Below are 24185 nucleotides of genomic sequence, written 5' to 3'. Positions count from 1 at the left end.
GTAGCTTGGAAATTAAAAAAAAAGGGGGGGAGGAGGGGAACAGAGAAAAGAACAAGGGAGAAATCCCTCTCATCATAAAGATAACAAATTCTGCTTATATTCCCTATCAGAAACCCTATTCCTGCCCAAAGATGAAAAATATCTCCGTTGCTGCTGTCCTCACTGCTGCCTGGATGTTCTTCACCGTACTGAGTGCCTTTGGCTGGATTAGCCCACAGCCTAGCCATAATGTTTGGGTAACCCTAGCAAAAACATTAAAACAGGACAACATATGCTTGTCCATGGGGAAGCATTGATAACCCACTTTCCACTTCCCACACAGTAGGAATTCCCCTTGTAGCAGATGACTGGCCCGTCTATAATTCAGACTCCTCCACACCACAGGTAAGAGACCCAATGTGGCTGATACTTGGGACAAGTGGACAAAAATTTTGCCCGATGCTCAAGAGGAACCCCAAGAATTAGATCTGTTGGGGTCCTCCAAGGCCACATATTGTGTCAAATTTTACTTTAGATGTCCAAAAAACAATTGGCCAGAAATTGACCAGAACAAAACACATATCTAAAAGAGATATCACTAATTAACAAAGCCTATAACTCTCACGATTGGTGCAATTACACGGCTCGTGTGATTTCTGTGTCCTCTCTCCATCCCAAAGTATTACCCAAGGGAATGTTTCTCATCTGTGGTGACAGAGTATGGGCAGGGATCCCCTCCGGACTCCAGGGAGGTCCCTGTACCCTTGGAAAACTTTCTACCCTTACTCCAAACATCACCCTGTTACATAATTGGAAAAAAGAAAGCAAATCAAAAGCTAAAAAAGGTCCTACAGGGAATTTGATGAAAATGTGATCCTAAATTATACGATTGGAACAAACCAAAAAAGATTGCTGTCTCCCTGTTCTTACCCTGGGTAGCTGCAGCTAAAGCCCTCAGTGAAATCAGTTGCCTCGGGTGCTGGCTCAGTAAACAAGCTAACGCTACATCTGCAGCCCTGAGTGATCTCTTAAAGGAAGAAGAGACCACAAGACATGCTTCTCTCCAAAATCAACTTCCTGCTGCTTGCCCATGGACATGGCTGTGAAGACTTCGAAGGGATGTGCGGCTTCAACCTTTCTTCACGCTCGGAATCCATCCATGCGAACATCCAGAAACTGAAAGATCTCGTGAAGGACTTGAAAGTAGAGAGAATCCAGACTGGGTCAATGAACTTTTCAGGCAATGGGGATTAACAGGATGGGTTGCATCTTTGGTTAAGGGAATATTGTGGATTCTCCTTGTAGTTGTTAGTGTGTTAGCTATGTTCTCATGCCTCGTTCACTGTTTCAAAAGAACTATAGCGAACACTTTTTTTCTAAAAACAGAAAGTGGAGTTGTAGTAAATCCCATGGAGCTGGCTAAGGCCCCATGGAGAATCGAACAATAGGAACTGCTGAGACAGCAACATAAGTTCCTGTCTCCCTGACCCCCGCCCCAAAGCTTATCTCTGTAACCCTATAGGCTATGTTACTTAACCCTTACTATTGGTCAAGTCTGGATTCCCCTTAACCCTATAAAAGGGGCCTACTTTAGCCCATTCGACAGAAGAAGGGCTGTCGCTGGCGCCCTTCACAGACTGCCCCAATAAACATGGCTGTGGAACCCCAAGGCGCTCCCTTCTCCTCTCTCGCCGTCTGCTGCAGCCTCAAGCCAAGGGCTACCTACCCTAGCAAGCAAGAGCTGAGATCCTAAGAGAGCATGCAATCACTAAAGAGCTGATAATCACCAAGCTTGCTAAGGGGGTTAGCCCACAGCAATCGGCCTCGAGCTAGCCTAGCTTTCGGGCACTCTGCCTCCCTGAGGACTGCGCTCCTGCTCCCGGGCTATCTTGCACTGCTTGATAATATGGCCAGAATAGAGGCTTTATTATACTGGCATAGTTTTGTTTTTTCCCTGGAAACCTTTCTTACCATGTAGACATTGTACTTCAGCAGCAGCTTTTTATGTTCTTTCACGTAGATGCTCTGACTGAGGTTTTTTGCTGACATTGCAGTTTAGTCTCAGAATATAAAGTATATTTATTATACCTACATGTTATTCATGCCTACTACCTTCTGTTTATTCCCCTGTGAGATTTCAGTTTTAAAAGCCCTGGTTTTTCTCTGGATCCAGTACTTTAATGCAGTATTTGGAGGGAAAGAGATTTTTAAAAGTTGTTTTATTTCACCAGTAAATTTCAATAGTGCGTACAAATGAGCAGCTTTTTCTTCCTTTGAGACTAAAAGGTTTCCCAAAATCCCACTTTCTGTTCTGGAAAATGCTTCATACTACACCAAATGAAGCCATCCTCTTTGCTTTCATGCAAATGAAACTATCATTACTTCCTAGAGTAGATTTGTTTCGTTAAGCAGCAGCTTTCTTGCTCATTTCATTTTAGGTCATGGACATTCTTAGTGTTATCATCAGGCCCGTGCATTGACTGGGAAATTAGGAATTTGCTGGGAGAATAGCTACCACTTTCTTGTAATCTGTGGGATTCCCAACCTTGATTTTGCTTATGAAGTTACTTAAAGAAAAAACAAACCAAGACAAAAAACGTTTACTCATTTGGGGTCATTTTCATGTTGGTAGCTCTCAACAGTTCATAACCAGTTTGCTTTTGAAAAAGTGAAAGTTACCATCTTGTTGTGATTAAATAAATTAGTGAGTCATTATATGAAGGACCTCTTCCACTGTATCCTGAAATGTGTTTGATAAAACATACTCCACTTTTAGAAAGTCATGTCTTGTTCTTTTGGATACATTTGTGGTGTCTGGTATTGTGTGAAGCCTCAGGGACCCTTGGCCACAGCAGGGTAACTTCTCAGTGATTCCTCCATGCTCGCTCTCACTCCAGTGTTCTGTGTTTCTAACCAAGTGTTTAATTCTGATGGCAAATGGAGGAGCTTTGATCTAGCTGGTAACAAAGGACATGGACTCTGCTCTTGGAGCACTGGGCAAGCATAACTGGAGTTTTGTGACCTTTGTTAAGCTGAAGGTCTGTGATTGCCAAAAGAGAAAGAGACCAGGCATCAAACTTAGAGTGTTGTTGCCAGAGCCATAGTGAAACGTATCTGCTTGCCGACTGTTAAGTGCTGTGGACCACCAGATGATGCTTTCAGAGGCGTGGCTGCTTTCATAAAGGCTTCATAAAGGTTCATAAGTGTGCCTGATCCCCATGGAAGTCTTTCATTTGCTTTTTCACCTTCTTGAGAGCAGCAAGGAAGTCAAGGCCAAGAGTACTTCCTAATCCATTTTCCCAGGGTTTTGATCATCTTATCTGCTGAATAATTTTGTGCCACACCAATGTATCATTGTGGGATCTGAAAATGTTTTCCAATTTCTTGATTCTCTAACTCCAAAACTCTTTCAAATTATTTCAGAGCAAAGCACCTTTTTGGAATAAGGTTGGTGGGGAATCCATCTGTTCCTGATTTGAGTCCTCAAATGGATCTTTCCAAGCTAACAATTTTTGATTTGTGAATCCTGTCCTGCTTTGATGAATAGCTGTCTCAATAATTGCTTTTATAATGTTTGGCAGTGACATGTGCACCTTGTATGGTACAAAATGAATACCCAGAAGCTATTTTCCCTGCATCTCTAACTCTGGGACTGTGCACACTTTCTTGGTCATTGCTACAAGATTATTAATGGTAATATCATGTTACAAGGTCTTGCAGGTAGATCCAGTTTTTAAACTAAGTTTCTCCTTCTTTAAGTCTTTGCACAGTCCCCCATGTGTTGTCTATGAACTACTTTCAGACTTGAGAAGTGATACCTGTTTTCATTTTGCACTTCAGCTTTTTATCATTACAACCCTAAACATGAGTAATCTGTGCCCCATTTCCACGTGTCACTGATATTTTTATACAGTCTTCAGTGAAATTCTCCCAACAGTTTTACTCCTTGAGGGAGTGGCATGGGGGAATGACACAGGAACAAAACAAAGTGAAGGCATTGTATTGCAAGCTCATCAAGTGATCACTAAAAAGAAGGCTTCCTAATTGCTTCACTGGTTTTAGAGGAAAGCAGTGTTATTTTGTATAACTATGTTGCTTCGATTGATGTGTCTGCAGTGTAAATTTTTTAGCTTTTTCATTTTTACACATAATGCCTAACAGTTTTATTTACTAATTCAGAGCTAGTGTGAAAGGGACTTGTATACAACTTTGACAGAGAATTGTGCTGGAAAGTACAATGAAGAAATGTTTCATTTTTATGTGCTACTGGCTGCTGCTGCTTTTCTTACACAGAATTGGTCAAGATTTGTGACTGATGTCACAACAGCTTGCAAAGTCTTTGGCCTGTGTTTATTGTTTTCCCTGAGAAAATCTGGCATCCATTGTTTGTTGTTTGTCTAGATAAATCTTTGATGAGATCTGGGCATCGTGTGTCATGTCATAGCTCATCTCTCACATCATGAAATCCCCACTTCCCTTGTTCCTCTTTGCAGTTTTCTTACCAGGTCACTCTGTCCCTTTCTAGTTCCTAGCTATGAGCCTGTAGGTTCCAGTCTGCAGATCAAAGAGCTTATGTCAGGTCTAGATGATTCTCCTGTGGGAGTAATGTAGAAATTGTCAGAGCCTTAGTGTAGAAAGCAGCTGAAGGAATCTTGCTATTTTTCCAGTTATTCTTTTACATAGTCACATAAAATCACGTATTAGGGCAGGGTTTCTTTTTTATTTAACCTGGTACAGTTAATCAATAGAATACATCTACTTTAGTTTCCTATATTTTTGGGGAGCTGGTCTCATTTAGATTACTTTTCTCTGACCTAAATACTTAGTTATTGTCATGGACTATGTTCATGAAACTCTGCATTTACTATGGTACTAGAAAACTTGTTTGAGATCCTTGTTTTATCTCCTGCTTTATTTTTTTCTGCTGTTTTAGGACCATAAGAATTGTAAACTGTTGATTTGTGGAAAACTCTGGAGAAAACTTAGTCCATCCTTCTGCTGAGATCAAAATTACCATTTTGTCAGCTGAGCCTTAAAAACCTCCAAGAAACATTCCACTGCCTTGCTAGCAATCATCCATTGCGTTCTAAGCAGCTAGTTTTTTATGATGCCTTGGAGTGTCAAGACACAACTTGTGGCTGTTGCCTCTTGTTTTACCATCTTTCATTGCAAAGAAAGCTTTGGCTATGCTGCTTTTGCAGGTTTCCTTCAAATGGCTCTAGGTTGCTATTTGATTGCAGCATGGGAGACTGAAAAAGCACAGTTCACAAAGCTTTTCCTCTAGCCTAGTTATTTACTTGACCCTCCCAAGTTTTCTTGTGTTCTTGATGTGAGGGGCTTGAACAGAGCTGGGCTCAGTGTTGGAGGTATGTTTCTGATGAAAATCCTGAGTTTTGTAGGTGCCACTATTGACCCAAGATTACTTGACAGCTGACAGACAGTTGTTGATTATCTTTTAAGCTTGTTCAGTTACTTCTCAAAATATGCAAGTCAGTTTATTCAGCCTGCATTTCCTTGGCCTAGAAAAGAGAATGCAGTGGGAGACAGTGCCAAAATTCTTAATAACGCAGTGTGCATTACATTTACATATTTTCTTTCATTCTTGTGGCCAGGTATTTTATAATTAAGGGCAGTTGCATTGCTTAGCATCGTTTGCTCGTGGCAGACTGGTCTCTTTTTCTGATTAACATCTCTTCCTTTATGTGATCAGAGGAATTTACACAATACATGCTCCTGTGATTTTTTCCTGTGGAGTCAGCTGAGCCAGAGCTGCCTATAGTGCCTTGGGTGCTCTTTCTTGCCTTTTCTGCTGGAAAATGGCCATGACTTTAAATATCTTTTCATCCTTAACCATCAAGACCTCCACTGATTTACAGTGGTTTTTGATAAACAGCATCCTTGCAATTGACATTTTATGGTGTATCTAGTCCAGTCTCACGAATTTACATGCATCCATCTTTGTAGGTTATCCCTAACATGTAGTCCAGGTCCTTTCTCAAAAAGGTCAAAGCAGGTCATGTTGCTGAAAGCATTGTCCAGTTGGGGACTGTCCTGCCTTTCAGGGCAACTTGCATTATTTGATAGTCCTAATTGCATGTAGGGGAAACCTTTATTATTGGAATTTCCTTCACTGCAACTTTTGACTATGTTTCCTTGTCCTTTGGACATACATCACATGCTTCAGCATCCGTATAATCTAATTGGCTTTCTCTAGTACACTGATGTCTTGCTTGTCTGAGGAGTCCAAAACTAGACACAGTTCTCCAGATGCAGTCTTTCCAATGCCAAGCAGCAGGAGATACAAACATTCCAAGATTGCAGGCTATTCCTTGTGCAGCCTTGTATACACTCGAGCTTGATGGTTACAGAGGGTCATTACTGGCTCATTTTCAGCTTTCTAATAATTTGTGTCTTTTTTGGAAAGCCACTTCCTAGCTTTTGAGCCCCTAGTCTGTGTTGCTGCATTGGGTTGCTGAACTCTTGGTGCAGGACTTTCTATTTGCCTTTGTCTTTCATGTAGTTCCCACCTTTTCAGCCTGTCAGGGTCCATTTGGATAGCAGCCTTGCCCTCCAGTGTTTCAGCTGGTTTGTCCTCCTCCCCCAGACATTTTGCAGGACCCTTCTGAGAGTGGCTCCTGTCCTGTGTGGAGCCTTCAGTGGAGACATTGGACATTATTGCCCAATACTCATCCTTGAAAGACATCATTGGTACATTAATGCTTGTTTCATGTTCTTGGGTACAACTTCGAGTGGGATTTACTATTTTATTTTTTTTATAACTTTTTGTGAACTGAGATGAGGTCGACTGGCCTAGAGCTCCCTGGACACTCTAACCATGGTGGTTGCCTTTTTTTTCAGTTTCCAGGCATGGTTTCCAATCATAGAATTGTTAAGGTTGAAAAAGATCTCTAAGATCATAGAGTCTGACTGTTAGGCCAGCACTTCAATGTTCATCACTAAACCATGTCCCCAAGGACCACATCTACACATTTTTTAACACTTCCAGGAATTCCACCACTCTCCTGAGTAGCTTTTTCCAATGTCATTGTAACTTACCAGAAAGGATAGAGAGTGGCCTCACAGTAGCCTTGACCATGAACACCTTGGGGTGTGTCTCTTATGATTTTATGGAATCTTTTATGTCAAATCTGCTGCAGTTGTCCTTTCTCCTTTATTTTGGTATCACCATTGTTTTATGCAAGTTACCTTTGCCCTTGTGGTTATCATTGCATGTTTCACTACAGCATCTTGCTTCAGAGTAGGTACACCAACCTGTTTGTCCTGTCTTGTGACTGAATAGTTTATATGCCAGATATCCATTTAATTACTCTGATTACATTACATGGTGCTTGTCTGAGTTTGTGATAACTCTTTTATTGAACGCTCTTAAAGTGTCGATCAAATTTTGTTATTTCCAAGTTATCTTTGAAATAAAATGTCAAGTCCAAGTAATAGTGTAGGATAGAGCAGTTAAAATATGTTATCAGGAGAGGCATAAATAATTAGCCCAATGCTTGCAAAGTTCACTTAGCTTTACTATCAGCATTTTACTTTGGAGTCAGTTGAACCAAAGACGAAAAGAATTGGTCCTACAGCAGAGATAATCTCCCCTTTGTGGATAACTCTATTTCCAGGTGCTCCTGTCTGAAAAAATGACTGCAAGTGGCTTCTGGATCAGTAGGGAGACACCTAAATACATGTGTTGGTTTGCAGGTGCACCTGCATGTCTTCATATGTTTTTACTATGGTCTTTGTTAACCAGGAGAGGATTTTTCTAATCTGGAGGTGGCAACCAAGAAACTGATCCCACAATTATTCCCCTAATCAGTTCATGTAGTGACACCTAAGGCTTTGTATCCTGTAACAGGAGTTTGTTTTCTGGTAGACACCTACGTTAAGGGTGTGTTAATCTGGAGCTAAAGCCCTGTGAATTGAATATTTCAATATTCTAACAGAAATTTTTACACTAGATTAAGTACTCTTGACAGAAGCTGAATTTCTTGTAATACTTTTCCTACATTTGGTTGCAGAATTTATGTGCAGGGGTTGAAGAGAAGGAAGAAAATACTTCTTGGGATGTAATAAGGTCTGATTTCTTAGGTCGATGCATCTCTTTGAGTCTTGTTACCTTTCTCCATGATAACTTGTGAAAATCCCACCAGTCAAGTTTGTCCTTCTGTCTGCTCAACATTCTTGGAGCTGCTGTGGCACAAACTGTGCTCTCTCTGTGGGCTGACAGAGTCAGTAGGAGCCTCATCTCTCGAAACCTCTGCCTGTTAAATCTGTTTGGAAATTGATAGACTGTCTTATGATATTTCTAGGGGAAATGCAGGCAATTTGTGCCAAAAATAGATGCCTGTAATAGAAATACTGTTCTTCAAAGCTTCATTTAGGAAGGAGGAAGGAGATCCAGAGGTATTTTTGGCTATTACTGATTTCATCTTGAAACAGGTCTGAATAGTATTCTGGAAGAATATCCACTGTATTTTCCCTGTTTTTCTCTTCTGTCCATTTTTATTACCAAAGGCTGTAAAGTTGTAAATTAAAACTTAACAATAAATAAAAAATCCCTCAGACACTACATAGAGCTAATACAAAGAAGCCATTTGGGATTGTCTCAGGCAGTTTTTCAAATAACCATTTCTTCTTCTCTGGTGTGCAGTCTTCTTTTCAGGTATACTGCAACACTATGTGTTTTTGAAATTATAAGTTAAGTTAAAGACTGGACCAAAGCTACAACAACAGGTCTGTGTGAACCTGAAAATCCTCCTGTGCCAGTCCAAAATGTATTGCTGAGTTTTCTGTTCTCATTGCTTAACTTCTGACCTTAGTGTTGCAAATACTTCTTTTGAATGAAAAGTTGTCAATGGGATTTCCATTTAGATTTGTTATGTGAAATCAATTCAGAATGAAAAATATGCAACAGATTTTATTGTTTGTGATCATGATCAGAAACTTTGTCCAAAACCTACTTTCTTGGGTAAGAACTAGTAAATTTTGCTTCTTGGATTGTAAACACCTCAGAAAAGGAGTGACAACTTATGATTACTGTGGTTGTTGATGTAACTGGATTTCTTTGTTGAAACTGTTCTTGGCTTCTTCTTTCAGCTTTAAATAATGAAGAAATACAAGCAGGGATAATGCATTAAAATGTACCTCTTTATAGTTTGGCAAAATTGACTTTACTTACATTTTAGTCACTACAAGTTAGATAATATTATGGCAAACAATGAAGTAGTAAAGGTGTCTGCATAATCATTAAAAGAACTTTTTGGGGATGCTGGGATGAAATGGGCAGATGGGGGTACAAGGTTTCATCCAGAGAATTGTGCTGTAATTGGCAGCATTAAAGAATACTTCTCCCTTCCCTCCAGAAGTGTTTTCTGTTTGTACTATATTCAGGTTTTTTCATGGTGGTACTTGTTAATTCAAAACAAAACATTTTCTGTCTTTTCTGCATTGATTGTTCTTTACCTTAAACCTTTCAAAACCTCAGATTAACATTTGCAAAAGTAAAGAAATATTGTTTATTCAAGTGTACTCTTCTAATGTTGTCAAGTGTCATTACTTAACATTTCAGTCAGATCTGTTCCTTTTAAGCTGTGTAGCACTGAGGATTTTTCGGTGACTATTAGTTGAGGGTAGTGCCTCCCACTTAATAGTGCAGCAGACCTTGTAGATCTTTCAGGCTTTGGTTTACATGCCTGAAATTTCACAAACTGACTAGGAAATAGAATTTGTGTCCTTGTACTAAAAAATGAATGGTCCTTTTTCACTAAGCAAAAATAGTTGAAAACCTAATGTTATTTTTAACTATGCTTTTGACAGTTAAAGAACTTGCAAAGACATTCATGCACTAGTTCTGTTTGGTATTTTTTCATTTGTTTGCCTTCAAACAGCTTTCAGATTAATCTTCTCAGTGGACAAGTATGAACAAGAAATTTAAAATAATTTGCCTTTAAGCTAGAATAGAGCTTATTGTCCAGTTCATCATTGTGTATTTCTGAGACAGAAACTGAAAGATGATGCTTTCTCTCATATAGTAGCAACATGTATCACCCTCTCCAGCCCCTTCAAACATCAAATACTGAACTGGGCCTCAGATTACTGGATATGGCAGCTGTTGGGAGAGGGGTGGTTTGGCTGGGTTTTTTTGCAGTTATTCTGGGGGAAGGCATAATGACAAAGAGACAGCTCTGTAAGTATTGACCTGTTATAACAGTATCTTATTCTGCTCAACAGCAAACATGGGGTCAGAAGAGCCAGTGCCCTTACATGAAGAATTTATCTACTGTTGTGGAGCTGCCACCCATGTCTTGAAGTGCGGGCCCTGGAAAGACCTCTCAAAAGATGAAAGTAAAAATCTACCCAGGCTCTTGTTCATGATTATTCCTGGTAAGGGTCTTTTTTTTGTGTTTAAATCTAGAAGTTTGTTGATTGAAAGGGGTCCAGTTTCATTTTCAAAATTCTCACTATCTAAGTGGTAAATTCTGGCTTGTGCACATGGCCAATAACTCAATAATACTACAGTGGTGAAATTTCTTTGTTAAATTCGATTGCTACTGCTACCTTTATTTTTAACAGTAACAGAAGGCAGCACTTAGAAATTAGGATGTCTTACTCATTTTCTTAGTGGTGGTGGTTTACTGAGAGCATTGTAGGCTTTTGTTTATTTTCATTGCTCTTCTTCTATTTATCTCTTGTACCTTGAAGTGTTACTGCAATGTCAGCTGTGTACAAACTGACAGATGAAAGTTACAGTATTTGAGGAAAAATTCTAGATCCAGTTGTTTCTTTTAGTTTTAGGGTTTTTTTAATAGGAAAAGTTTTTTAATTTAGATTTTTACACATGAATTTTTATGCTTACTCTCTTGAACTCAGTGAGTATTGTACAGCTCCTAATTATATTTAAATGTGGCTGTCTTAAAATGAGAGCTCTAAACTTGCCTTTGGCATATGTTAAAATTAATGGAGAAGTTCTAAGTTTGTTGAAGTCTACCAGTGAACTGTAGGAATCCTGATCCTAGCAAAAGTAAAGCTTGAACCCACTCAAGCTGTGACTCTTTGACCACCTTACAGTTTGCAGATTTCTAATGCTTTCTGTTGTTTATTTGGATGTTCCGGATACTGTTGTTATTTCTCCCAGAATGAGTGGTACAAATAATGACTTTTCTGAGTATCCACAACTTTGGTTCACTGTTAGTGTACCTAGTGGCTATTTATGGGACTGTGTGTGGCTTGGTCTTTAGTAGTGAAAGAGAACACAGGTCCAATTTTTCAGGGGTTTTTTTCCAATGTTTTGGAAGGTCCATTGGAACATTTGGAATATTTTATGTTAGTTTCCTTGGGCACAGTGGTTTTATGCCTTTGCCTCCAGGAGCAGAATAGTAACTTCTTAAGCCAGTGAGAGTGAAGTTTAAATTCTTTTCTTAACTGAAAAGAAGCCATATATGAGTACATCTTGTTCCTGTTTTGTGGGGAATAACCTTTTAAACCAAATACTCTATGCAGTATCTCTTCAGTATCTCTCTGGAGGTACAAGCCTGATTTCATGCTTTTCAATTGCTGCTTTTTCTCAATTGTGGAAGGTTTAATTGAACAGCTGAGTTTAGAGTTCCTTTTCCCCACAAGTTCTGGAGCTTTCACCTGTCTTCAGACTGATACCTTCTGTTTGGGGTGATAGTAGAGACTGTAACAAAGATAAATCTGTAAAGCTAGATTATATCAGTGGAAAGATATGTAGGAGAGGAGCACAAAAGTCAAACATTAGCATCCAAGGCATGGTACCTCTGCAAGGCATGTAATTATTCTGTTCAAAATGTACCAAGTCACATTCATTGCATGGTCTCCATATTCACCATAGGAAACCTTTAATGCAAAAAATGTAGTGGCAGGGCTACACGGAGCTGATTTCTTGCAGAACAGTTCTGTGAAGACTCCTTAATAACAACTTAAGATAGATGCTCAGAAATAGACATCAGTGAAATATTCAGTGTACTTCTGTCATGGTCTTCAGGCTTTTGCAAGCAGCTGATTTATGGTTTTGATCTTATTTCGGAATTATGTTGGTAATAAGCTGGAACTTCTCTCACTGCAAAAACAATTTAAGACCTCAGCAACCACTATAATGCTCTCTTCACTTTAGGTACCCAAATTCAGTAGTGAATAAAGTTACCCAAGCTTCTTGCTGTGGCTGGCAGGGAGCTTAGTGGGACCTGGCATAACTGCATAAGGTGCAGTTTTGCTTCTCATAAAACAAATGGTGAGGTTTTTTTGCTACTGTTGCATGCCTCATTTTTAGCCTTCAAGGAAACGCTTATCTACAGTGCAAAAAACACAGCCTTAGGAGAGATATGGACATTTGGTCAATGTGTTCATGTACCTAAAAATCAGGATTAGATAGCATTTCCTTTGTGCTTTTGTAACTTCCTGAGTATTAAATGTGGAGCCCTTCTAGAGTCTAGCCATTTTCACACTTGGAAGGTATGTATCCATGGTTGAGATTCTTTATGGAATGAGGGAAAGAGGGGCAAAAGGACGGCTTGGTACTGTCAAGGAAAGCCAGTCAAGGAAAGCAAGTCAAGGAAAGCAATATTCAGACAAGGGCAGCTCTGACTTTAAAAAAAGAGAGCATGCACAGGCAAGTGTTGAGTGATCTGAACTGAAGGTGGTTGGTCCTGCTGCATTTGTTACTCTGTTCTGTGTATTAAACTGCTCTGGTACATACTTTTCCAGTCCTAGTGAAATTCAGGCATATGATTTTGTTAACACGTGGTCAAACCAAACAGAGTTGTGGGTGGGTATTGAGAAAGGTGACAAAATTCTCAGCTTCTGCTGGTATTGAATTGTTGCAGGAGATTTGAGAATAAATCCTGTGTGTATTTATTTTTGGTTTGTGTTTTAATCAGGTTACTTCAGAACAGAGAGGATTCCTCTTGGGTCCAACTTAGCTTTCTCCCTCTCCCCACTTTTTTAAAAAAACACCTCTAAAACATTTTTCTACTCTGAAATCAGTGAGTTAAAATGAAACAGGATTCTGCCTCTTGAGAGCTGATAGCTCACTGTGCTTGAAGCAGTTGAAAAACAGAGCATGCAGCAGGGTTTAATCTCATTTAACTGCAACAAGCTAATTTTTTTTTGTTAGTGGCAGTGTGAGTGAACTTATAATTTTAATAAAGCTTTACTGTATTAATTGAAATGTTTAATACACACTTTGTTTCATAGCATTTCTTCTTGTGTCCACAAAACCTCTGAATAGGAGTAATAATGTGTCTACTAAAGTGTAGAAGGTCCAGTTTTTCCTCAGTCTAGAATATATGCATATACTTGTTTGACTTTCTGAAGATAAATTCTTTTCTGTTAAAATTGATGAGATTTACTCATGAGAGTAACATTAAGTGTGTACAGATGGAGGATCAGGTACATGGTTTTCTGGATGTGTAGGTGTCATGAAAAGGACAGGAATTACTGGTTTTCCTCTTGTGTCCTAAAGGACTGTTTTCACTTTTACAATGTTTGTTTAGTTTAAAATTAGCAGTGAAATACAAAATCTGCTACAGCAATATTTAACATGTCTTGTGTTCATTGAAAAACATAATCCACAAAGTGTAATGGAATTTTTTTCTGTTTTAATAGTATCTATTTGTGCCTGTGTATTTATGAAACATTTAGTCTTGTAAATAAATACTCTACAAATTTTAAAACCACTGTGCTGTTTAGCTCATGACATTTTGCTTTTCATCAAAGTTTTTCTTGCATTTCATTGCAGGGGTACATTGGGATACCTTTGTTTCAGGCTTCCTAATTTGTGTTACCGTTGCTGTAAACAAGGCAATTTTGCAATTTACAGTCTTGTACTTGGTAAACATATATAATGTAAATAGGTTTTTTTTGGTGGTAAATCATGTTACACAAGTTTCATTCATTAATATACAGAAATAATTTCAGAATCTGGTTCTCTGGCCTGCATTCAGAGTACTCCCTATGCTTTGCCAAGTTTCTTGATCTGCCTGTTTGCAGTTGAATCACTGCTGGGTTTTTGGATCATGTTACTGTTTTACCAACTCATGCTGTCACTTGGTGATGTTTAAGGGCTATGAGGACTTAAACACACACTTTTTTCAAGTATAAAGATATTTCTTCTGAACTAATTCTCTGAGTCAAGAATTGATTATGCACAACATAAATTGCATATTTGGATTCTCATCTCTTAGGAGTAGTTGCATGTACTTATATCAACAACACTGCTTCACTTGAAGACTGCTGAACTATTTTTTAGCAGTGAAAGCAGTACAAACAATTTGTCTGGATTATGACAAGTCTTTAGTATTCTCTCTCTTGAGATGAGAGTTCCTGTTAGTTTTAAAATCTTTAAATTGCCATTTTTAACTGTAACATAGGGACTCTAAAAAGCTTTCTGTACCTTATCTGGCTTTGTCTTCACCTGCTGTTTTACTTAACAGTCATCACCCTCAACACTTGCATAAGGAAAGTTATAATAAGAATCACAATGTTATAATACTTCTCAATAAAACTAATTGTATAGTCCTAAAGCTTAGTTTCTTTGTATTTTGTTTCTTTGGCTCCCACCAAACCAGTTTCTTGAAAGTTATTAATTTTTCACTCTGCTCAGCAGTTACTGGAATGAATTGTTCTTCAGGAGGGTCTACTGTCACCACTGAGACCAAGGGGTAAAAGCATCTATTTCCTCATTCAGCAAACTGTGTAAAGCATGTTTAATTCTCTTCAATTTGGTTTTAGAATGGGCATTGATTTATACAAAATTTATGTGATTGAATGCCCTTGTTGGTACAAAATCTTCCTGTTATAACTTGGTCTGCAACAACTGAAGTAGATGTAGTAAGGACTCTTAGTATCAGCAGATGAGCTTGCAGTGTGTAGCTTTTGGCAACCTTAGCCAGGATATAATCTGGAATCCTGCATGGAATCTTGGCACCTCATGTGGATGGGTCAGACTGTTTATGTGAGGCAAAATCTGATTTTGGAGTCAAGACCATGAAGTTACTTGGGGAAGGTGCTTTATCTTCTCAGACACTACTTTCCAAGTCAGCAGCCAGGGTCTCCTCCCCCAGCACATAGCAGTGTCCGTGATTTGCCTTTGAAATGCAGCTGGAGAAAAGGGAATGTTGCTGGCAATGGAGAGACATATTAGGAGGAAAATAGATTTCTTACTTTCTGGGCAAGGTGTGCTCTGGGTCATGTATATTTTGTGCCTAAAGGCACTGACTGAGCTCCAGCAGTAATTCTGTGAACAAAGTTGAGAACCTGTTCTGTCTGAATGCATTAGGCAGTTTTTTCCTCTTTCTAGTTTTGTGGTTGGTTGTTCTTATTTGGAAGAATAGTACCAGAGCATCATTCAGGAAAAAAAGTCTGTCCTCATATGTTCTCTGCAGTTTTGTCACTACCGGCAGGATTATGAGAGCTCTTAGGAAGTTCAGTTTGGGGGGTTTTTTTTGTTTGTTTGTTTACTTTTTCTTGGTGGTTTGTTGGGGTTTTTTTTGGGGGGGGAGGTCAGGGGGTGGTCAAACTGAGTCCATGACATGACACCTGGTTCAGAAAGGGACTCCAAGGCCCAATTTCATCCAGCCTGATTAAACAGCTAATTCAGATGCCGAAGGAAGGAGCATAAATTTCTGGGTAGTTTGTAGAACCAGAGGGTAAGGATGGCACCCTGAGCATTTCTGCCTACTGGGGGGTTAGGTGGCTGCCCTGAGATGTGAATCTCCAGCTGTGAAGGTAATAAAAACTTCACTGTGTGTGCAGCCTCCTCTGACTCTGCATGAGCAGGGAGGAGCTGGACTCACATCTTAGATAATCCCTTCCAAATTCAGTGATCCTGCAAATGTGACCCCTGAACTGGCCATCCAGGCTCCTTGACCATGTGTGGATTCTGGTTTTGGTTGTTATTGGGATACTTCAAAAGGTAGTAAAATCTATGAATAATCTTAGATAAATACTTGATAAGAATTAGTCATCCTTTCAAAAACTGTATTTTGCTTCACAGCTGTACTGAACAGTGAAAACCTTTAACAATGAAACTGGGTTTGTTAAGTGTTGGGAACCAAATAGAATTAAAAATTGGTAAGGAATGAAGTATGCTGCTTTAATATAGTATAAGCAGAGGATGCCAGAAGAGGGAGCTGTTCTAAAGATTAGAAAAAAAAAGGGTGTTTTGGCAAAGTTATTGCTATAGTTGCCAGATATATCATACTACAGGCTTCACGTTCTCCTCTGAATGCACAGGTAAGCCTTGACTGATTCTCTACTGTATTATTATCAGAAAAAAAATAAAATTAGTAGTTTTATAAGACCATGTTACAGTGATTAACCAGTTATGTTAGTTGTTGAGGGTCATACAAATGCCTTTTACTTGCATTAGGAGGAGTGAGGTAAAGCAAGTTAAATTAGAGCAGAGAATATAAGATTGGAGTGCGGGGGCTTCTGTTCCCACCTTTCCATTGGGTTTCTTCTCAGTATATGGCCAGTCATCCTCACAAATTGTGTCCCAAAGCACCAAAAAAATCTTCATTCACATTTACAGTATTTGTAATTATACAATAACCTAAGCTTCTAAGCTAGCATTCACAGCTAACACCAAGTAAATAAATTAACATCGAAGCACAGCTGCATAGAGTGAGACAACAAATACTTCCTCCCTGGAATGTTTAAATCATTGACCAGCTCCATGGGCAGTTCCACTCTTACTCACTGTGAAAAATTCTTGTGCCAGGGCAGGTATCACCTCCAATGTACAGCAATAAATAGCCGAAGGACATTAAGGAAAATAACTCATCACATAAAAGTACTTCAGGTCTTTTTTAAAAGAATCATTCATTTAACTTTGGATTTGGGGGGTTGAATTAAGTAATGCTTCTACATGCAATGAGAATTTTTAGGTGAAATTCTGAAAGTGTAAGTACACTAGTACTTATGTTGAAAAAAGCTCCAGAGGTCCCCTATTCATACAATAACACTTTCTTAATCCTGTGTCACATATTTCTGGTGACCTAAAGCTGAGGTTGTTTCTTATGTGGATGTTTTCCATGATATTAACATTGTACTTTATGTGTTTATCTTTACCTACCCCTACTAGTGTAAGGTACAAGTTTTCATGAGTCCTGTTGCCTTTCCTCATTTTGATCATGCCATCCCAAAGAGAGTAGTGCTTCTGTTGTCCATCCTCAGCTGAAACAATGGAGCAGAGAAAAAGGAAATTTTAGATGTTCAAAAGTGAAGATGTTGCTATTTTGCACATCTGGTCCAGGGAATCAACTAAAAAATCTTGTTTGATTGGAGTCTTGGCTCTCTTGACAAGGCACTTGGGGGGTTATGGAGCTCAGAATGGCAGCTAGTCCAGCTGGCACACTTGAGTCACATGTGGCTGATCAGCATGAACCAAAAAAAGTCTGACTTTTGCATCTGATTTGTGTCCTTATTATATGCTGTTCATATCCAAACAGCTGAGCAGAATTCCTTCTGTGTGTGCACAAATACTCTATTTAGGAACAATTTCTCTTTCACATTTTATCTTAGCAGTAGCATTCATCCATTCTGTGATATTTGCAGTGCTTGAAATTAAACTTAGTTCTGCAGATACTGTACTGGATTATTTACCATAAACCATTGTTCCTTACTGCGTGGAGAGGATGGCTGTGAATCTGCAGTGCTTTCCAGAAGAGAGGAAGAGAAATGCTGTGCTCTTTTATCATGGCCTCACCTGCAGCATAGGGATTGAAGCAACTACTTGATCTTTGAATGTGTTATTTGCCTGCTGGGCTGCTCATTGCACTGGCTCAGAGAAAACTACCTGGTGTTCCTAAAATTTTCAAGAATGTCTTTCTCTGTACTCCACCTCTCTGTATTATAATCTTACATGATCAGTATAACATAATTAGAATTTTCCTGGAAAGTCTCTACCATTACCTGCTTTGATTAGCAGGTAACACTTCAGCAATTGAACCTCTCTTTAGATGTGGGTGGCTATTGAGGAGACTGGCCATTCATATAGCTCTTGCCTTCACACAGTTGTTAGAACCATGATGTTAGGTGTAAAGCAGATATTCCTGAGTGTAAAGTAGTGTGGAAGTTAGAAACTATTTGTAGAGTGTTCATTAAGACTCACCAGACAATGGAAATCCAAGAGATTATTGCTTGGAGCACTTAAAAAACTTCCTGAGGCCATTATTTTGCAATTCAAAATGTTTGTCAACAATACTGGCATAGGGTATTCCTTTTCCCACCATGCTGTGCCATTCCACCCCTCAGTTATGCCAGAACAATACTTTGAGAGATCATGCTGTGAATTAAATAAATACATACATTTATTTCTGGGGTCTTTTTACAGCTGGAACAGTTCCCTGTTTGGGTTCACAGCAGGGCCCCCACAGAGCTGTGCCAGTGTAATTCAGGGGCTGGTGAGCTGTGGTAGGAGGGTGGGAATGATAGTCAGGGGGAAAGGTGGGAGTTCCTTCAGCTGCATTTGTCACAGAACTTTCTGTTGTTAAATTATGGTGTCAGTCCCCAGCACTCAGCACATACATGAGTTCACATGCTCTGTCTGGAGACCTTGGCAGGAGCTGGTGCCCCACCAGCCTCTCCAGGTGGTAGTGATTCTCTGAGAATGCCTCTCCCTTGAGCCTTCTGCTTTTGTTTCCACTGCAGCTCCAGCTGAAGCTGCCAGCTCTTTACATTTGACCCTGAATTCTCAGATTCTGACATCGAGAATTTGTATTTTACATTGAGATGAACTTTTTCCTTTTTTCTGAGTAAAAGAATTGGCTTACCTACTCTCCAGTAACTGGTATGGGGGATGCAAAAGTCATCACTGAGAACAGACTACACTGTTGAGTTCAAGGTTTGTGCTGCATAACAATCCAGGTAGAAGTACATAGAGTAAGATAAAATGCTTTTCCTTTTCCCTATGATTTCTCTTCTTATCAGCAGGTAAGGAAGTAACAGCACAGTTTTTTATTTCAGTGAGACATAAACACTGCAAGACAGTTTTTATTCTTGTGCTTGTATGGGGTGTATGTCATTATATTTTGTGTATTTGCACTTTGCACAGGAGCAAAAGCATACACAAAAACACACACAAATCAAGAAACAACCCACCCATATCTACCTGATATTTCCAAAGCTACTCCTCCCAACTTTTCTAGCCATTTCTTTAGCTCTAATGCAAATATTCATGACTTAATTACAAAATCAGCCTTGTAATTTCCTCAGGTGATCGTGCATGTAAGATACTGTAAGCTGGAGTTGTTTGTGCATGAAAATTAAAGTATTATTAGCCACTGATTATTTGGTTTGTTTCTTCTTTATAAAATGTGAATAAGTATCACATGATCCTCCCCTTCACTTACTGAGGTAAATAGTTTGACTTCCTGAGGACGTTATTTGTAATAGATAATACTAATTTGTCTGTACCTATTTGATTTCTGTTTTCAGTCCACACAAAACTTTGAATATGTTAGTGAATTTTCCCCAGGCTTTTTCTCAGACGTAGTGGATGCCAAAGGATAGCAAAATAAAAGCTTGGCTGGAAGACATGCATGCTGGTAGAGTACCCCTTGAAGGAAAGGTGTGTGTTCTATCCCACATTATATATTAAAAAATTAAATTCTTGGGACACTGTTCTTCTATATTTTTGCTGCTTCTGGACTACTTGTTTGTGACTAATATTTTAAAATATGCTGACAGTTGAGCTTTGTTTACTGGGTCAGCCCACGAGCTTCCATTGTCTTTAGAACAGAAAAAAACATAGTCTTTCATTAAAAATAAAAACTTCCTCATGCAGAGAGGAGCCTGTATGTCAGATCTAGACTTGGAATATGCCATTTTTTTTAATTTCACAGTGCTCCAGAAGTAACTCTGATGGGGGCTTGGCACAGTTGAGCTTGTTAAGTTTGAGAAGGCAGAGTAATGACAGGATGGTTGAATGTCCAGCTGTGTTTGACAGTACTTCCCTCCACTAAATCTGGGTGGCAGATGGGACTTACTGAAGTGACTTACTGAAATTTCTCAATCCACAGCCTTCTTTTGGTGTCCTCTCCCTACTAATGAGGCATTTTCAGCATGGATCCTTCCTGCCTGGCTGTGTGAGCAGCATCAGGGGAGGAAGTGATCCCTCTCCTGCAGCATGCAGTGGCTTGAGTTGGCCAGAGTTATGGAAAAGTTGTGTTCTAGGGTATTTTGCTTGATTTGAAAATTTTAAAAAAGATCTGTTTCTCTTCATGGGATGTCTGAGGTGGGAAGGAAGAAGAAATTGCTTAGTGAAGGACTTACCTATGAAGGAAATCCAGTGTTTCCATGTGCATCCTGTACAAACAAAGGATTTAAAACATTTAAAGCAGCAGTGTATAATGTACTTACTTTCTGGGAGCTGATACCAGAAATACCTGAGCTACTACAAATTTGCCTTGATATTAAACATTTTGACTTAGTATCTGAATAGAATGAAAACTAAAAAATCCTCTTTCAGATTCTAGTTAACACATGATCTTATTTCTGTCTGATAGTAACTCTTATGGATCACTGAATCAGTACTAGAAATAAATATGACCCATTATGTTCAATATCTGGATTATGGAAAACAGTATGACCAGAAACTCAGTCATATCTCTTGCTCTTGTTTTTGTGTTATGGGCATGAGGGTAGATTTTGTTCATTGTCCTGATTTCCCTTTTTGAAAACAAACCTTGATTATCCTAGTTGGATTAAAAAACTCTCGTAGGAATAAGTAAATACATAGTGATACATAAATACTGCCTTCCATCTCTAAGTTTTAGATATTTTTTATCCATTGTCACAGCCTTCTCTTAAGAGGCAGAAACTCTTGGCAGTAGGTCTTGAATGGGTGAATAAATGTGCTTGTGAAGTGATTTGTGTTTTTATGTTTGCCTGAAAAAAGTGTTTCAGTTGAAGTCTTCATGGAGCATCTACTTAGGACCAGTATTAATACCCCACCTACAGGGCCTTTTTCCTCAGTCAGAAAAACAGTGGTGTCAATGCAAAGAGTCTGTTCCTAAGGATGTGTGTTGGTAAATCTTGGTTTATCCATGTTCAGGACAGTTTGTTCTTTTATCTTGCATTTCTGAAGACCCAAGGCAGATGCAAATGCAAAATTAGTTCTCTAAATCACCTTAGATTGTTGGTTTCAAATGCAACATTCTTGAAGTTTCAATACACAAAAATTGCAAAAACACATTTTCAGTCTGTTTTTCTGAAATTAACTGTCTTGGTGCTCTCTCTTGCCATTTATTTCCTGTCTGTTACTACCTTGATAAAACAAAACAAGCAATAGCCAAAACTAATAACCCCAAAGCACCCAAACCTGTGTGTTTTCTTATTTTTTTTTAATTCTTACCAGTGGTACAATATAGGAAAATCTGATACAGGTTTTAAAATATTCTTTTTGGTGCCTTTTGAATGTATTGGTTCCTTTATCCTTGTATACAATTCAAAAGTGATCAAATTTTCAGAGCTGTGTATCTGCACAAAACAAATAGTTTGTGGTTATCTTGGGTTTGAATTATTTTTTTCCCATCTTTGTCTTTTTCCTGCTGCTGTTGTCTCATCAGAACTGTGTTATTCAGATGTTTCATAGGCTTTCTTGTGAACCCATTTGACATCAAGTCTCGTGTTCCTCTTCATGCACTTCCTTTGTTCTCCCTCTTTCTTTTAGGAGGTTTGTTTTCTTCTGGTCCAATGCTGCTTCAGACCACGGAGCTGGCTGGAAAATTCCCACTGGGAATTCTAGACCCAGCACAGAACTCGCAGTAGCCTCTCAGCCAGCATTGGTTGTAGGATGGTTTGGGTCAGACCAACCACCTCTGGGGTATTAAAAGTAGTTTTTTTCTATCTTCATCTGCTTAAGAGACTGTGTATGTGTAGGTGTGTACTAGGAGATCTAACTAAATGTTTTAATTGGGGAAAACAACGCACAAAAATTATTTAATTGTAAGCACTAGAAAATTCTGGGTTCTGCTATTGAAAAGTGTGAAAAATTGGCTATTCCATTGAGAACTCAATTATTTCAGTTTTATGTCTCAGTCTTAACTCCCTTCCAAGAAACATTAGTTTACAGACACGTTAAAAAATAAAAATCAAGGCTTCTTTTGTATTTATGTACCTCTTTTGGTTGAGATGGCAAAAGTAATTTTGAAGTACATCTGTGGACTTTATAACCCTTGCAATATTGCTTAATTACAAAGTTCAGTAGGTTTGCAGTGGATGAAATCAGCATTTTGTACTTCATATCTTATCTGCCTGGATAGATGCTGTTAATTATTGCCATGGGAAAACCAGCATATACTGTCACAATTTTTAGCTGGTAATTTTAATTCACAAGCTTCAGGCATTCTTATCACTTGGGCAAAAACAGCTGTGTTAGGTTAATTCAGGTTTATCAGACTGTCTGTGGGATTTCTTTAGAGGTGAATGAACCTACATTTATCCTAAAAGTGAAGCAGCATTAGGGAACAACAGACAAGCTTATTGGCTTTGCAAAATATAATACAAAGAATGTGTATTATAAAATCCTATATGTAAGTTTTATAGCTCTGTCAAACTAATAACAGTGTATGTGTGTAGGTATATATAGGGAAAAAATGTGAAATGTTCTTGAAGAAACTCTCTAATAAGCTGTGTTACAGACACCTGGCTGAATCCTTCTGAGATTCCCTATTTTCACAACCCAAGCAAATATCTTACAGTGCTTTCCAGCCAAATTCACTATTCCAGAGTTAGAGAGGATCAAACAGAGTTTTCACATGTGTTTCTGTATAACGTCCTTGTAATGTTTTGCTCCTTGGCTGATGCTGCTCCCCTAGAGTAGAGACTATGAAGGGATACAGGACGAAGAATGCCAGACCCTGAGATGTGCAAACAGGTGAAAGCTTCATTGACATGAGTTTATGATGGTCACTCAAATGTTATTTGACATGTTTTATATGAAATCCCTTGACCTTGCATGTCAGAGAGACCTGTGTGTTGCCTTTTAAGGCCTGTTCACCAGCCACGGTGTCAGATTCTGCAGTTTTCTCCCAAGTGTGAGAACATCATTGTGTGTTTTGCATGCTCCATTTAAATTCTTCTGACATCTGCGTGGGCTGCTTTCCATTCATTAACATAGGGGAGTTGCATCTTCTTCCATGGTGGCTGGTCAGATGCCAAAGGCAGATTAAGTTTCCTTGAGCAAGGAACTTGTCACTGAGGCTCTTCAAGTTGGAGCTGGGAGCTTTGGCAGCTCTGTCAAGAGGCAGTGAGAATCATCACCACAAAAATGATTTTCATGTGTCCTGCTGTGCGCCCCTGGATTTCAAATTTGATTTACAGCTGCTCTTTTTATTTTATTTTTCTTTTTAGAAGCTGCATTTGTTTTTTCATGCAGGAGACTATAGTGTAAATACTGCAGCATACCCTTCATTCTGAAACTGTGGGTTATTTCTAAAATTACATTTATGGTAATTGCTGGCATATTTTCCAGTTCCTTAAAGTTCTCTGTAAACCCACTGCTGGCTGTGTATTTCCCTTCTTGTATTCATGTAGCTGCCTTTGTACTTTATGGTCCTGCTGAGGTCCCAGAGCAAGCAAAAAGCAACTGCTAGAGAAGTGCATAAAGCACCACGGCTCAGTGCCAGCCGCTGCTCCCAGGGATGGTCAGGCTCCTGGAGACACCACTGGAAGCACTGGGAACATCTCACAGGACAGTGCATGGAACCCAAATGCTTGTTTCAAAGCAAGGTGCAAGAAACCTTGTCATTGTTTGGGATGGCTGGCTTAGTTACATGGCAATTTTTCATTCACTCCCTGCCACTATTGGCTTTTACTATATACTGCTTAAATAAATCTTTCTCAATTCAGCTATCCCTTCCAGAACTGCTAAAAATTACTTAGTTTTATGTTTTAGTCTCAATTTCTTTTTAGCAAGCTGTATATATTTTTGACTTACATTTTTTCTGCAGAGAAGGCTTCTTTCTTGTTTTGGTGACTATCTTCATTTCTAACCTGGAGCATTTTTTCCATTGGGCTATCTAATGCTTGTGTTCTCTTACCTGTGGTTTCCATTTGACATGAATGTGTTCTGTTGCTGAAGAATTCAAAATGCTTAGCAATTTGTAAGCCATAAAAGCTGTCATTGCTTGTGAGGAATGGCTATGGTCTGTGACTTTTTACATGAGCATGAT

At 38.9% G+C, this 24185-nt stretch overlaps 1 protein-coding gene across 1 annotated transcript in view; it reads left to right on the top strand.

The window, feature by feature from the left end:
• Nucleotides 1-24185, top strand: part of LDAH (lipid droplet associated hydrolase) — a 117081-nt gene that overhangs the window by 8215 nt on the left and 84681 nt on the right. The window contains exon 2 of the mRNA XM_054629501.2: nucleotides 10222-10374. Within this exon, the coding sequence (XP_054485476.1) occupies nucleotides 10227-10374 (148 nt within the window). The 5' untranslated portion in view covers nucleotides 10222-10226. The remainder of the gene's footprint in view (nucleotides 1-10221; nucleotides 10375-24185) is intronic.

The sequence above is a fragment of the Agelaius phoeniceus genome, chromosome 3 (assembly GCF_051311805.1).
Source record: "Agelaius phoeniceus isolate bAgePho1 chromosome 3, bAgePho1.hap1, whole genome shotgun sequence".
NCBI lineage: Eukaryota > Metazoa > Chordata > Aves > Passeriformes > Icteridae > Agelaius > Agelaius phoeniceus.
The sequence above is the reverse complement of the archived record's forward strand: the minus strand, read 5'-3'. Positions and strand labels throughout refer to the sequence as shown.